Source organism: Apteryx mantelli, chromosome 2, assembly GCF_036417845.1.
Source record: "Apteryx mantelli isolate bAptMan1 chromosome 2, bAptMan1.hap1, whole genome shotgun sequence".
Taxonomy (NCBI): Eukaryota; Metazoa; Chordata; class Aves; order Apterygiformes; family Apterygidae; genus Apteryx; species Apteryx mantelli.
The window spans coordinates 57,001,977-57,018,376 of record NC_089979.1 but is presented as its reverse complement, the minus strand read 5'-3'; the positions used below and the strand labels follow the sequence as shown (position 1 = coordinate 57,018,376).

Below are 16,400 nucleotides of genomic sequence, written 5' to 3'. Positions count from 1 at the left end.
CCCTGAAGTCTGTTTTAAATCAGCAAAATTTAAGACCTAAACAGTGATTAAGTCATTTTTACATACGCTTCTTTTCCAGACAGGAACAACATCATGTCAAAATATTTATTTATACTAGAAATCAAAGTTCAGGTTTAATAGCTAGGATATCCTCCACATTAAACTGATCCTCATTTTGTTCAGGGGAGCCCTTTTACTCTTTAGCAGAGACCAGGAGCATGTATGATGCATCTGTTACGAACAGTGTTGATAGTCAAGGCACTCCCTTTGGTGCAAGGAGATTTGGGGTTTGTTTTTTTTAAGCTGTTTATGCCTCTCCCACCAACATTCCCAGTCCTTTCTGGATTTCAGCACATTCAGTTAAATCATGCAGCATACTGGGGCATTCTTTCAGAAGACTTCAAGAGTTCGCTACACATTTAACCAGCCCAACTACAGAAACAAGTCTCTACAGCCAATCTAAGAATCCATATGTCCTTACTAATCACTAGAAACACAGTTGTTCTTCAAAATGGTAATTATGCCTTGCATGTAACTGATTAGGCAAGATTAAATAAGTCAGAACTGATACTCCATTCCTCTCTCACTCGCTCTCTTTCTCCCTCTTTCAGAGTTTGTTGTAGAAGACAAATTTAGATCTGACAATCATCTGATATACAAATTTATTTTCTGAATATAAACCTTCAGGGAAGTGAAGTGACAACAAGGAATCACCAAGATGTTACAGATTATGAGAGGTGAAATGCACATGTACTTTCCTATTCTGAGTGGACAGAATTGCCTAAGATAAATTGCATTACACTATCTTCATAATGAAAGCCATCAGAAATGTACCAAAATGTGAGAAAAAAAACACAGGATAAATGCGATGCCTTACAGCAAGTGTCTAACGAACAACCTGCATAGAGAGCACTGACATGCAGCTTCCCAAATTAAACCAGTAGGCTCCCAAGACCTAGTCCTTCATTGCATAATACATCTGCATTATTTGTCAAAAAGAATCTTATACAGTCACTATAAAATCTGCTTGAGATTATGGAACAACACTCATTCTCAAGCGGCAGGGCTCAGCAGGACCCGATCAAAAACAGGGAGGAGCAAGCACAAATATCAGTTTCAAGTTTTGTTTTATTTTTGATATTGGTGGAACACAGAACCTCTTCTCACAGAGGCAGCATCTGTAGAGCTGTTACAAAAACATTTCATACTCTTAATACATCACGCAGATTTGGAAAAGGAACAAAAAGCACAGGTTTCACACTGCTTGAATGCTTCATACTGCATTTGGGCATTCTGAGTCTTAAATTAGAGATAATTTAGAAATCGTCTGATTTTACATATACATTACATTGATCATCTCAGTCTTCATGCACAAATTCATTTTTTTTTCTTACATTCACCAATGTTTTTGGAAACTTTTTCCTGCTCTAAATGGTACATTTTCACTTTAAATCACTTGAATATTTACAAAAGTGTGCAAATTGTTTTGAAAGATAGAAACAACACTAACACATAATATACAGACAGCTTTGTTTATAGTTAAACATTTACTAAAAGGCAGTTAACATTTCTATTACACTTTCATTACCTAAAATAAGAGAATAAGTTATATAAAATAGACCATCTCATTTTCAGCCACTTCCATTTCTGCAGATTTGGTCTTTGAAGCAACACTGCAATCAAATATTCTTTTCCGAAGATTGAGACAAGCCCCTTTCAGTTCAATGGCAGCTTAATGTGTTTATCACATATTATTTTTGTCCTAGATTTTCTATACTTGGCACGGGGATGTTTGATAGCCAGGAAAAAAAGAAAAAAGCTGGGGGAGCGAGGAAGACAGCCTTGCATATCTAAATTCTTTGTAAGCAACATGAAAAGTAGTCTTTGTTTAAGAACTGAATGCATAAACTTGAATGTTTAAGAGCTTGTTAGTGTTATAAGGGTTGTTTAAATCAAGTCTGCAAGTCCTTTCACAGACAGACACAAGTCTCCCAACTTTTATTCCCTTATGCATGTTGTCTTCTCAGATATATGCAACTGCACTCAAAAAGTAGACTCCTTTGGACTACTGAACAAAATTAATTTCAGAATCAAAAGTGTTTAGTGGTACAAATGAAGCCATCTGCAACAGGAAAAGCTTGAAGAAAATTAGTGTTCCCAGTGCTTCTAAATGTGCAATTTTTTAAAAAATTATGTTTAAAGTTCCCCATAAGTGCATCATGATCTTCATGAACAAATCTAGAAGACAGAAGTTGAGTAAACTGGAGTGAGCTGCTCCAATAGTGAGAAATGAAGGTCTTCAAAACCATCTTTCATGTAAATTCCTAATCATTCCAACAAAAAAGCAACTCACTCCCTAAATTTCATTTAGGCTATTTTGTGGAAGTGCAGCATCCTTAATAACAAACGGAAAGTACACTTGTAGATCCAAATAGCTTTAAAATCCAAGCCTATTATTACATAAGCCAAAGAAAAAAAAATTTCTTCAAACATCCATGAAATTGAATAATGTGACTTCTAAGCAGCTGTCAGTGTTATCAAACTCACCCTGCACAAGAATCTTAAGCATAGCTTGCACACCCATCACAATGCTACTAAGAACAGTATTATCCACTGCAAGGGAAGTTAATATAAGCCTTCTAAAAATTTACCTTCTTCTGAATTATGTCAGACATGCTTGACATTTTTGAAGAAATCTAATTCCTTAACATAGCAGAAACTGTATCAACACTTATACTGTGCTTTTGGTCTACTTTTACTGAAATCTGGGCATCACACACCACTCATACATATATCCCAGCTGGATACCAAGTGATGTCACTCTAGTGCAGATCTTGATTAGGTTCTTCTGAAAAGCAGACTGCAGGTACAACTTCTAGGGTCAACAATTTTTAGGCATAAAATTGACAAATTGAGACACTATGGAAGCTTGCAAAAGACATGACAACTTGAAATCAAATTAAAATGCAGAAGATACTTTAAGAATTTGGTTACTCTGGAAGACTACACAGTAGATGTTTCATATAACTTTGCTATTGTTAACAAACTCCGAGCTAGTCTGAAAAACGCCATTTCTAAAAGATAGCTGTTTTATGCCTTGAAAATATAAAAGAAATAAATGTCTTTGTAGTCTACAGTATTGATTAGAAATGAACACCTAAAACACTCATAAAGCTCAAACACATTCACAAACATTTCACCTAGGTTTTTGCTAAACCTTGTCTGCAGAGCTTTATTTTCAATGCATATTATGTGCTACCTTCAGTTATGTTTTGATTATGGCATGCTCTTCTTAGGAAAGACTACTAACACAAGAAAGGCTGTCCAATTCTTTCATTCCAAGATACATATTACAAACACTATGCAAACATGTATTTCCAGACTTCAGGTCAATAATGTTCTTGGGATGAAAGATGTGCATGTGTGTACTTTTAAGCTTGTGAAACAGCTTCAAACTAGTTGACCTAGTAGTTTCCAGATTCATGGGGATAGTTTTTGCAAAAATAAGATGTTAAAATAATATTCATCAGTGGGGTAAAATTATGTTCAAAATAAACAGAATGCTCCCACTGGAGACTTTTCCACTGGTATAAGCACTATCTGGTACAGTCACTCTTCTTTAAAGAATGTTAAACAGGAGATAAATGTCAAGATGAGTGATCTTAAGTTTAACTTGCAGGAAATAATCACAGACACGTTCCAAGGACTAAGAAGTGCCAGCTGTCAAAATTCAGCATTTAAAATTTTGTTCCCCTTGCCCTACCCCAGTGCTTCTTGTCCAAAATTTTGGTTTCTTTCTAACTATGCTTTTAATAAAAATTTCTCTCTAATTTTTCCCATCAACTGAAGGAAGGGCTCTGAGGAAACTCCTACCAGGTAAGGAATGGAATCCAAAAGCGCTTCAAGATAATAAGTACAATCATGCTTTTTTTCCTATTTTGTACCCCAAAGCTGCCAAGTTAATATTAGCATTCCCATATCATGATTGCAATGAAGTACTGATAAATCTAGTACCTTTGGATAAGCTCAACATCACAAACTAGTCAGGTATTTAAGACAACACATGTCTGCAACTAACAGAGTCCACCAGAATATTCATCCTCCTCCTCCTCAGCATGAGAGCCCGCTGTGGCTGGTCCTCTTGCTTTGTCTTGTGCAGCATTTGGCAATTTCTTCTTGATTCCACCTCCTGGGACCACCAAAGAAAGACCTAGTTTGGCATACTGACAATAACAAGACAAGTTTAATTTCTATACTCTCACAGTAGTAAAGTTTACTTGAATCACACTGCACAGAATTCACTGGAGTTAATATACACATGAAGTAAGTGACATTCGGTAAAGAAAACTGATTGAAGATGCCCTCAGAGTATATTTTTCAGGTTTAGAATAAGCCTAACATTCCTTCATTTTTCCATCTTAGAATGCTTTGATAAGTGGGAAATAAGATCTGTCTATTATAAAATAAATGGACTGCTTATTATAAAATAACTCTGCCACATCACAGTCTCAGTTTTTCAAGTTTTATGTAAAAAGTATCTTCAGTGTGTAGCTCGGCACACACTATCTAGTAACAGTTCATATAAAGAGTCTTACAGATGTTTTACAGTAAAATTAGTACCTTTACTATTATGTTAAATTGTAAAGATTGGGTAAAACTAGACAACACAAAAAATATAGATGGCTGGATGTCTCCTTTACTTCATGGCTACTACTTTCTTCAAACGGAAAAAAAATATCTTTTACTAATTATTAAGTAGCATTGGTAACTTGTTAGGGAATAAGTGCTGAAACCCCACCCACCCATCAACACTATCCGGTAGACATCACATTCCAACTGTAAAATGATTATGCAAGCATATTGGCTATATGGTATTTCTGAGCTAAAGCATTTGCAGCGAAGTGTTCCATCCCCAAAAGGAACAAGGTAAAACGGAACTTAGTTTTGGTCCATTCTTTAGACAGACTCAGCAGATCCACTACAAACTGCTCTTTCATTTAAGCCTTCCACCATCAGAAAGTCTCAACAATGCAGGACTTCACAGTGGCAGGTAGCAAAGTAAAAAATACAAAAAGTTCATAGGCACAGGGTAGGAGGAAAGAGTAAGCTGCAACAAATACATGAATCTCTCTTTACTTTCCTCTTCTGCATAAAAATCTCTCTGAAACTCACTAAGTAGGAAGATTATGAAAAAACACAAGAACTGCCCACTTACATCATTGTCCATGTACTTGAAGAGTGGTAAATTACAGACTTCAGAAACTTGATCCTGATCTTGCTGGTCATACCCTTCTAAAAGTTGCTCTAGTGCAGCACAGTCTTCACTTCCATTAAATCCTGGTATACTTGAGAAAATTCAGAGTTCATTTAAGATATTTCAGCCATCTACTCGACACTCAGCTATCTGTCTTTAAATGTTGCTCATTAATATCAGAAGAGCAGGCAGCTTATAAGAATCTGATGAACTGCTTATTCCATGAAACTGTCCAATCACTTTGATTTCCCCAGCTACATGGAAACTTTAACTTTCCTCAATATTAATTTGCATGCTGAAAATTAGACTACAATCACAGTTCTGAGAGAAAAGAGAATATTGGCATTTTTAAACTTTGGTGACTAGTCAATAAACTTTTCTTCCACTGTACACACAGAAAATTTTTGTAATGAATTTCTTTATGAAATACAAATTGAATACTTGGAAAATATGACCAAGCTGTTTAAAGATGGATCTTAAAAAACTTATTACTAAAAATAAAGTATCAGTTTAACTTACACATACGTTCAAGTCATTTCCCTAAAAATGTAGTTTAAGTAAAAATATGTAGTCTCAGTATTTTGTCACTGAAGTTCTAATGAGAGCTGAAATGGAGAGAGTTGCTGGAAAAGCATCTGGAACCAGGATTTAAATACTAATCCAGATATTGATAGCAGAATGTTCTCTTGAATGCACAAAAAATACCTTCTTCATTTCAATGTATTCAACTGGACTAGTTCCTGCTTTCTTAATCATCTTTCAGTTCAATCAAGTGTTTAAAGAACACCAAAAAAGGAAAATTTGCTTTTCCTCTTCCAATGTATGACTAAAATCCAAGCACAAGGGTAAGATCTCCTACTTGCCCAGCCGTAGCAATTCACAAAGAATTTTTCTTTAAGAAAAATATTTAGATCAATCTTTCCCTCAATCCAATCACCACACTAAACAGTTTAATTGATTATTTGGGGATACTGCTATTGTGTATTTTGAGACTGCAATCCGCATTTCTATCCTCAAATCATAATAAAACATAGTAATGACAAGTTATAATTTCAACTTTTAAAGGGTCTCAACACATAACATAACAAAAAAAATTCCAAAAAAAGTAAATTCAGATAGCAACTTTCAGAAAGTCCCCCTTTTAATTCTGAACATTTGTTTACAAGTGTTAATGCATCTCTGTTCAGTTTGAAAAAGAGAAACAACTCAAAGAAAGACAACATTGCAGAACATCAGTAAGGCAAGAATTCCAACCGTAATAGTATTCTATTCATCTTTTATCAAGGAAAACATTCAAAGAACTTCTAATTTCTGTCTCATTTTGCCTGTCACATATAAGTACCCATTTATAATTAATCTTTTGTTTTAGGTTCATAAAAGTATCACCATAGCAATTACAGCTAAATCTGTAAAGAGTGAAAAAACATTTCCTAATAGCCACCTGCTAGAGAACACTATTACTGTAAGTCAACAGAAATACAGACTTAAAACTTCTTGAAAGAGTTTCCAGACCTCTTTAATAAGACTAGATCTACATGAATAAATTTTCAGCTTAAAATTAGAAAACAGTAAAGCAGACTTACCTATAGCTTTCCCTCACACATCTTTCTGCAGCAACATAATCATTTCTGTGAAGATGAACCAAGACTTGAGCAATAGTTTTCTGGAAAAAAAAAAAAATCTGATGATTCTTTAGAAGAACAAACAGTAAATTATAAGCAAGATGCTGGACTGTTAATTAATTCAGCATGAAAAGATCATTAGAGTCTGTGATGATCATAAGTTACTGGAACAAGTGGGAAATGTAGGGAAAAAGTTGTAAGCCAGATCCCCCACTGGTATTAACAGATCAGCTCCTGTAACATTGTAAATAACTGTTGCACCAAGCAAAGCCTATTTTATTTTATGCTTTTCTCTTTTTGTGGTTTGTAACGGTGAAACCTCAAAACCAACCAAAATTCTTATTCAGAATTCAAAAGCAAATAACTCTAATAAGAATGATGGAAGAAACAACTTCTAGATTAATGCAGATCAGACAATCCTATTAAAAATACAATAGAAAAATGCCCATGCCTTCTCTTTTTTCTCTTCCTTCCATTTTCAAGATAAATTAGTTCACCTTCCAAAACAGAAGACCAAGTTTGTTCAAGTCAGTTTGAAGGCTCATCCATAAACTGTTATAGTTCAGTAGTTTTGGTAAGATACTGTTACCTACAGCAGTGGTCTTCAACATTACACTAGTGAAAATGCATGGTGAAAGGCTGGTAAAATATGGTAAGCTAGTAAATACCACAGATTCTGATCATTTAGCATGAAATTCATCCCTGAATCAAGAGGTATAAACTGTCAGTCAGAGGTCAGCTGTCACCTTATTAGTTCCCCAGAAAAACTGAAAATGCACCACCAGAAAGTGCCACTTAGATTTTTACCTTATAGCATGTTGGATAATTTTCAATTTCCTTATAAATACTTTTTTCCTTTTGCAGGGACAATGCAGCCTCATCTAATCTAAAAAACAAAAACCAGTTATGATAATCAGTACCAGGAAATGAGCATAACGAACCAGAAGCTACTAAGTCTTCATAGGTGGCAAAAAACAGGAGGTATTTAACTAATTCACCTGCAAGTGTGCCTCAATAAAAAAAACAACAAAACTAAAATAAGCAGTAGATCTTACTGACAGATTAGACCTCAAAAAAAATTGAACAGCCAAAAATTCCTTTTGTATACATGCAGGCCAAAAACATACTGTATTTATTCACGCACATTTCATAACAATTCACAAGATGACAACTTGTAAAATACCCCAACAGATTTCTCTGTGTTGTTAGGTTACTACGAATTTTGTTTAGCATAAGCTAACAATACATCTAATATTCATGAATTATCAAGATAGTCATAGAAACTAGTTTCTAGTTTGAATATCCCTTTTAGTCACTATGTTCCAAACTTCTAGAAATGATTCAGCACATGAACTATAAAGCAGCAGAGCAACCAAATATTTCAGACGCTCTGAAGCTATGCTGACGTGTTCTTTTACTGAAAGATTTTCAACTTTCTTTGCAAGTTTTCTTTTTCGACTGCAACTATACCATGAAATACAGCTCAAAAACAGTTAGAAACACAGACCTGGACAATTTCTTAAAGGAGCTGTACAATCCAGTTAAGCAAGTCTATGCTAAACTGAAGGTCAAGTTTTGTGACAGTAACCAACAAGAAATTGCTATTGAGACTAAGTCATACTCTAAGTCCAGAATCAAGCTGTTGCAAACAGACTTCTTTCCTCAGGTTAGTGCCTTAATTCCCCCAATTTATATTCCTCAGCTATAAAAGACTTTCAAGAACTTACTACAAATCAGGGTTGGACGAAAAAAGAATTTTATGAAGTAGTTTAAGAATTAATACTGGAGTATGTCCTTTCTAGCTATTCTCCAATAAACATGAAAGAAAGTTTTATGGTCTGTACATTCTGCCATTCCAGGATACAAAATAGGTAATTCCTGGATCAGTGGTAGTCCGGTATATCCTCCCACAGAAACTGAAATTTAGTTTTAAGCACGTCTCAGAGAATGCTGAGTAACAGTATACAAACCCAACAACAGTCAGTGAAATTCACTATTAAACTGTATTTCAGAAAAATAGGTATAAAGCTATACCTGCGTCCTCTGACTAGAAGTCTTGATGCCTTCCCTAGCATTTCTAAAGCTTGCCGTAAACGTTCTTCATTCTAGAGAAGAACAAAAAGAATTTCACACATTCATATTTCATTTGCATAGGATTAAGACCACTAGAGCTTAACTAAGTATGTTGTCTATTGCTTGAACAACTTTTCTACTATAGTTCACAAACTGAAGGGAAACATGAAGAGTACTGGGGTACCCAAGTCCCACAGCCAGCTCCCTCCCATATATATCTAGAGAGCAAAGCAAAAAACTTCCTAATGTTGTTAGGCTGAGACATTTGTTCTACCTCTTGGTAAAATCTGCTTGTATATACCATTCACATTAAGACACATACAGCTCCAAGACTGACAGTAGACAGGAGAAAGCCTCTGTCTAAATTTCCTCTGGAAAGTGCAGATCTTCTGCAATACTCCTTCCCTCTCCATACCGCCCGATAACAGGGAGGAAAGCTGACAACATATGAAATTCAGATTGCCAAGTGCAAAACTGAGGAAAATGCAGGCAAAGAAAATCAACTCCTCACTTTTATAATTTCCCTCTCTACAGCACAAGAACTCTTCAGCTCCATTACCTGGCCACTGATGTGAAAGGAACAAAAAATGATTTAGAACCCGAGCTTAGGTTTTACTTAGCTTTACAGCTGATCCTAAACACCAATTCCTTCAAGTGAATTTACTTTCTGATGTTGTAAATTTCTTTGCTTGTGAAAGAAAAAAAAGTAAAACTTACTTCGAACACTGATGCTGCCTGCTGATAGAGCTGTACAGCCTTCTCTGGGCTCACATTTTCTATTAGCCTGTAATAAATATGTATCATTTATCTTTAGAACAAATGAAGATATCTTCTACCTAAAAGCATCGAAAAGACAGGGAGAAAAACAGAGTGATACCAATGCCAGGCATGCATTCTAGCCACCAATACCACAGACTTACTTTCCAGCCCGTTCCAGTGCAATAGCTGCTGTGTCTGGTGTTCCATTCTCCAGGTACATCATGCTGGCTTTCTCAATCAGCTGAACTGCTTCAGGAAGTCTCTGCATCTCCTGCAAAGACAGAGTTGGAGGGACATCACTGTCAGGAACTCTGCTTATGTATAATGAACCAAATGAAAGCAAGCTGTAATACTTTTTTTTTATTTATTTAGAGGTCTTGACTTGTAAGGAGACAAAATAACAGAACATATATAGTAATACAGACAGGTAGAGACATGCCTTCTGCATTACCACACATTTGTAAAGGAGTAAGTCAAGCATTCAGTTCAGCAAACTCCTTACATTCTTTCAATTAAGCATAGAAGGAAGTAACTAAACAGGCAGTCATCTTACAATGATACAGTCAGACCAACTAGTCCTCCTCTCTGCAGATTTCAATTAGGCAGTAAATAAATATGTTAATACTAGTCTAATTTAACAAGCAGCTAGAGGGCATCTAAACAGCAGTCCACAGATGTACTGACCATCCTAGAGCACTGAACACTGGATTATGATTTTAATTTTTATTTACAGATTTGAGGAGCTAGTGAAAGTTGACAAATCCTGTAAAAGTCACTTGTAAGTAGCAACTTTAATATGCACTGATTTAATAAAGGTCAAATTATTTCACCTAGTGATCTACACAACTACTGAGTAACTAATGCACACTCAAAAAGGTCACCATCAGGATTCTGATAAGCAACCAGATTAGAGCAGCAGATTTTAATGATCGTGAGGTTTATAATAAACTGCTGCATGAAGTTTGGAGATATCACCAAAACTCTACTGAAAGGTTAGGAGACAGTTCGTACTATATAAGTGGTATCACAAGGTTAATGGATTGTCAGGCTAGTATTTAGCAAATATATATTTAAGGATTATGTAACATATATACTACCCTATGTCAAATATGTAGGAAAAAGACCATTTCTCTCACACAAATAAAATACAGTACTTAAACCAAGAATGCAATTCCAACAGCCTATAAAACAAGTACTGCTGGCACAGGCAGGCAAAACAAAACGGTTTTGTCACAGTACAGTTTCTAAACATACACTTTTATTTTAGTGATCCCAACAGAAATAAAAAGATCAACATAATCCTATCCCAATAAGAAAATCTGATTCTCCCACCCCTCTTTTCAGAGCTGTTCTTTTACTGATATTATCAGTAAAAAGCTTAGCAATATGTGGTCAACTGTGAAATTGTAACAGAGCTAGAATATGACCTTACATCCCTTACTTCAATCTAGCCTGATTTGAGTGCACAATTACTTTCTTCCCCATTTAATGTATGAATTTGTGGAAGTTTAGAGCAGAACTAGCACCCTTTTGTTACCTTCTGATATGAGGCCTTCACCTTTCTTTCTACAAAGAAAAAAAACCCCTTGCAATTACAATGCAGCTTCCCTAAACTAGGGAGGGTGTTCATGGGGACTGTGAGTCAACAGACCACCATTACTTTAACATGCAATTCATTTATATATATTTTTGAAACAGTCCAGTGCACAATATTCTTCACTTTAAAAGAGAGCTTTTTGATGAAAACTAGTCAACAAAAATACCTTTAACATCATGCCAGCTTGTTCATAAGCTCTGCAGAGAGAAAGTTAAGATTTAGTTAGATATGTTGTATTTCAGCAAGCTGCAGCACGTCTTGCTATGCAGCAACATGCGTCAACTATCACTTCCCTGTTAATATTTGAAGTTTGCACATCTTCTAAGCATTAATATTTGATTTAATGAGACAATACATGAGTAAGACTATTTTCCATTGATGAAGTACTTCAAGTGCGCTTTCCCCTCTCCCCCATGAAAATCTATTCTCATGATCTGATCTACTGGCAACATTTGGATTGTTAGTCACTACTTGCTTGCTTTGAGGTATTCTTTAAAGAAATTTATAAATAAAGTCAACAGTAGATAATTCCAAATGTACAAAGAGTTTATTTAAGAAAAAATATTTGACATTAAAAGGTGCTGGAAGATGTCAAGATTATCAGTTTCTTCAGATAGCTACTGCAGTTTTTCAGACTTTCCTGGCCCATGCTTTCATGAAACTGATTTTGAAATAGTGAAACAACCTGAACCATACCACTTGCTATAGCAAGATCAAAATTATATTCTGTATTTTGGAAAACTTGTTTCAGATCACTCAGTGCATCTGTACTTACTTGGCAGCATGGAAGAGACTGGAGGTAACAGAATCAAAGTCAAGGACAAAAGCCATAAAAATATAAATGCAGATTAATAAATTAGGGGACAAAAATCTCATACAAGTACCAGGTTGAAAGAGAGGAATCCCACAAAGGCCAATCTAAGTATGCAAGCAAGGTTTCAGAAATAAACAAATTTAAGGATGTAATAAACACAAATAGCAAGTATAACTGTGTGCATAAAGTCATAAAGAGCCCATTTAAAAGGTGTTCCTGGCTACTAAGTAGAACTACAAGCACCATAATAATGCCAGAATTGCATTTAGTTTATAATATATATTTTTAGGCATTTTGGAAAAATACATTCATTTCTGCAGCAGCAACTAGACATCTCAGGCACTGGTTAGGACTTTATCACTCCAGGTATTTCGCTGCACACAGGAAGAGTCCTTTAAGAACTTTGTTAGGTTGATGAAATGTGAAAATATATGAAATACATCTTCTACCAACCCCCATTACCCAGTTCTAAGTAGCAACTAGTCAGCTTCTTGGAAAAAGAAATAACAATCAATGAAAAGATACGCTTTATTGTTTTCATGTGCCTCAGCTTCCCGTAAACATGCTTCCCTTGCCTGGTCAAACTGCTTGGCATTCTTAAAAGCAACAGCTGCAAGAAAGCAAAAAAAGTTCTCATTTACAATTTGTTATTTTCCTTCTTTTAGCACTTCTGCTCAAATATTTAGCCACTCAGAGAAACAAATAGACTCTTAAGATGAGTGGTTACAGTTTAACAAGATCTTCCAAAAAATCCCATGACAGTCTTCCTTGCTTCATTAGTCACTTAGTTACCATTAAAAACATTTATTGTCAACCGCACTTCAGTACCATACATCACACATACTGCATTTAGCTGAATTTTGGAATATCACTCATTCTGTATATTAGTTACAGAATTGCAGGAATTCATATGTATATATGTTTAATCATTAAAGGTTATACAAAACCAGTATAGCATTTTAGTTTCTAAAATGTAAGAAACAGTGCTTTGTTCTGATTTCAAACTGCACGGTATAAAAGCATGCTGTCAACAATACCTACAATACCTTCAACAATACATAGAACAACTTCCTCAACTACTTCAGGATGCAAATATATGTCTTCATTATACAGATTACATGTTCAAGAAGGACTTGAATTTTTTTTTTTTAATCTCAAAATGTTTCAATGACTTTCAACTGCTATCAATAACTTGCTCTTCCAACTTTTTATTTTCTTTAATTCAGGCTTAAATCAATGAGTAGGAATGCCTAGTGTTAAGAGCATTTCCACTCCCCCCAAAGATGAATTACTATGAGCAGAAAGAAGGAAACAGTTTAAGATGGTGGGGGGGGGGGGAGGAAGAATTTTATATTTGGTATGACACTTGCAAAGGCAAAGAAGGAGAAGAATAGTTTTACTATGTCTAAAAAACTTGGCAGCATCTCTCTATCTTACTGAGCCAGTCTCAGCTGGGACATACTTCAGAAGGTGATGAAAAAGCAAAGCTTTAAAAACAGCTAGAATATTTGTTGTTGGATAAGGTCATAGGATTTGGGGGTGGACAAGTGAAAAGAGGAAAGCTTTAGTTTTACAACATGCAGTAATACCCATGGTAGATGTCACAATAAAATTTTTTCAAGCTTACAACTATTCCATTTCTCCAAGTACAATTTAAAAATTATTTCACAGTGCTATTAAGAAGGTTTTCCCTTTCTTCTTTTAACTTTAGTCTTCACAACAGTTTTACTTACATAATAACATATTGAAAAGACATAAAATATTATTTGAGATTAAGCTAAAAGAGTATTTTGAAAATCTAAAGCACGTTCCCATATTTACAGCCATCCATACCTGCCTTCCCATATTCAGTAGCTGCACTGTCATAATCTGGTTTCCACTTTAAGAATCCAGTTTTCAGACTAAAATACAAGAAAAAGGCCCATTAAAAACTATTAATATTTTTATATTTTACCTTCAAAGAACTGGCATATATTTAAAATTTTAAACAATCTCTGAAAAAGAGTGATTAGCCACATGCCAATACCACGGTGGCATTGTAACTGTAAAAATACGTGCAATTCCAAACAATGACAGCGTTAAGTACTGTAGCAATCTCTAATAGTTACATGCCCTGTCTCAACATGCTCCTACCTCTACTCCCAGTAAGTGGTCGCAAGTCCAGCTCTCCAACAGCAGGCAGTCAACAAAAGAATACTTCCACCTACACCAACCTGGTATGTCAAGATTTCTAATACCACAAGACCTGGCAATACTTTTTTGTTAAATGCCATGAAGGTTTCCAGTGTTCCTCTGGAGTCACTTTTTGATTATGAGAATTGTCAGTCTCCATTCCACATACAAACAAATGAAAGAATTTACCTACCAACACAAAAACAAAGTCTCATCTATTTCTCATGGATACATATACAATAGGTCATGACACTAAGTGGTGCTACACATGTAAGGGGCAAAAATACACATATCAAAATAAAGTAAGTCATTAGGCAAGAATGACTTCAATATTTTTTCCTCATTAAAGAAACATACATAAGAATTAACACAATTAAAACAAGAGTTCATATCCACATTTGTTGTAGCCAGACACTTCAGATGCAAAACACGCTTATATTTGGAAAAACAGCTGTATACAGTCTATATTAGCTTTGCCATCTTCATTGGGTGAAAGCCACAGCACACAGCTTCTAAAGGAAGCCTTTATATTGTGTTATTTTTTATCACAGGCAGAGGCACAAATGCATTGAACTGAAATATACCCTGCTTTAATCTGCATACAACTTGTGAGTTAAGAGCATTTTATTTCAAGTGTGTTCCAGGATAAGCGCAAAGTGAATTCCACTGAATGACACTTTTGATCAGGTAGTTTGATGATGCTCTGGTAAGGATTTGTTATGTTGAAGGTTCTCACCTCTATTGCACTTTATACTTTTGACCCTTGATTTTTAGGTTGCCTGTTGTTACTATTAAAACTATAGCATCTCTGGAACAGTCAACTCCATTACATGCATACTGTAGTCTATGAAATTGAAACTTATAAGCAAAATGGCTATATTCGGCATTAAAATACACATTCAAAGGTTAGTATACATAGATGTTAAACTTTCTAAGGTAAATGTCAGCACATGTCATTTAAGGCCATCTAAAAAGAATCAGACATTTTCATACTGTCTTTTATGGTTTCCCACCTAACTCAGTAAGGTTACGTTCCTCTATTCACCACCCCCCCATAACTCTTTTCTTCCATTTGTCTTTTTTCCTACTAACTTTGGCAAATGAGCAGCAGTGACTTCCCTTGATTTCCAGTTACAGGCAGAGCAAGAACCCTGCGTGGCCTTTAAGGAAACTGATCAGGCTCAAGGCCCCCGAGCCCTATAGTCTCAACCATCTCCTTGTCTCGGGACTGCTTCACTCTCACCACTTGGGAGAGAGGAGAGCCTTTCTGCACACACCCTCCGCGGGCAGGGTCTCCCCTGAAGCGGGACGGGGGCCGAGCAGCCACGTCCTCTGCCCACTCGCCTCCCCCAGCCACGCAGCCCTCTCCCCCCACCCCGGCTATGCCCTTCGGGCCCCTCCGGGGCTCCCTCGAGGCCCCCCGTGACGCCGCCATCTCCCCACCGGCTGCCAGCCCCCTCCCAACGACTCCGCCGGGGCATTCTGGGAGTTGTAGTTAACCCGAGGCTCCCGCTCCTCGGGAGGCTGCCAGGGAGAACTACAGCTCCCAGGACACCTCCCCCCCCCCCCCGCAGTTGGCCAGGGGCGCGGAGGGAGTCAGGAGCTGCTGCGCTAACGCGGCGGGCAGCAGCCCCAGGACTACACGGCCGCGGGGGAGGGCGCCCGCGGCGGGAGCGACGCACTCCGCAGGGCTCCGCTCGGGCAGGAGGCGATACGGCGTCTCCGCGGGGCAGTCGAGGCGGGCGGGCCTGGCAGTCCGGCCACTGGGCTGGCAACCGCCTCCCCCGCTTGCCAGCTTCTTCTTCTCCTGACCCCTCCCCCCTTTCCCCACTCACTATTTCTCTGCCTTAGCGATGTGCTCCAGCGCCTCGTTTATCTTCTGCGCCGCCATCTCGCCAGCCGTGCGCGGACGGGCGACGTGCACGCGCGCGCACTAGGAAACCGCCACCGCTCGAGCTACGGAACGCCGCGGGGTCCACGGGACGTCGAGGGGAAGGGACGGAGGCTTCCGTGTCCGACCCGCGCCTGCGCGGCGCGGGATGGGGCTTCGCGCTTCGGACGCGCGCGGGCGGGGCGCTCCCTAAGCGCAGCCTTTGCGGCCGTTGCAGC

The 16,400-nt window shown here is 37.3% G+C and overlaps 1 protein-coding gene across 2 annotated transcripts; it reads right to left on the bottom strand.

The window, feature by feature from the left end:
• Positions 1-1,110: 1,110 nt before the first annotated feature.
• NAPG (NSF attachment protein gamma) lies at positions 1,111-16,302 on the bottom strand. 2 transcript variants are annotated; one of them, XM_013942616.2, is made up of 12 exons: positions 16,127-16,302; positions 13,953-14,020; positions 12,645-12,729; positions 12,081-12,098; positions 11,472-11,502; positions 9,870-9,979; positions 9,667-9,733; positions 8,911-8,981; positions 7,684-7,762; positions 6,838-6,917; positions 5,216-5,345; positions 1,111-4,223 (listed from the first exon to the last, which is right to left on the bottom strand). In XM_013942616.2, exons 1-12 carry the CDS (start codon positions 16,180-16,182, stop codon positions 4,074-4,076), a joined length of 945 nt encoding a protein of 314 aa, XP_013798070.1. In that variant the 5' UTR covers positions 16,183-16,302; the 3' UTR covers positions 1,111-4,073. The 2 variants fall into 2 exon arrangements, with proteins under 2 accessions (XP_013798070.1, XP_013798077.1); XM_013942623.2 differs by having other exon boundaries at positions 1,111-4,189.
• Between the last annotated feature and the right edge of the window lie 98 nt (positions 16,303-16,400).

Bases quoted from the DNA above. Each gene is read 5' to 3' on its own strand.
- NAPG (XM_013942616.2), bottom strand. From the start codon at position 16,182: ATGGCGGCGCAGAAGATAAACGAGGCGCTGGAGCACATCGCTAAGGCA. The intron at 7,763-8,910 runs GTATAGCTTTAT...TTTGTTTTTTAG, and splicing joins CTTCTAGTCAGAGGACGCAG to ATTAGATGAGGCTGCATTGT. The intron at 6,918-7,683 runs GTAAAAATCTAA...TTTTTTTTCCAG, and splicing joins ATTATCCAACATGCTATAAG to AAAACTATTGCTCAAGTCTT.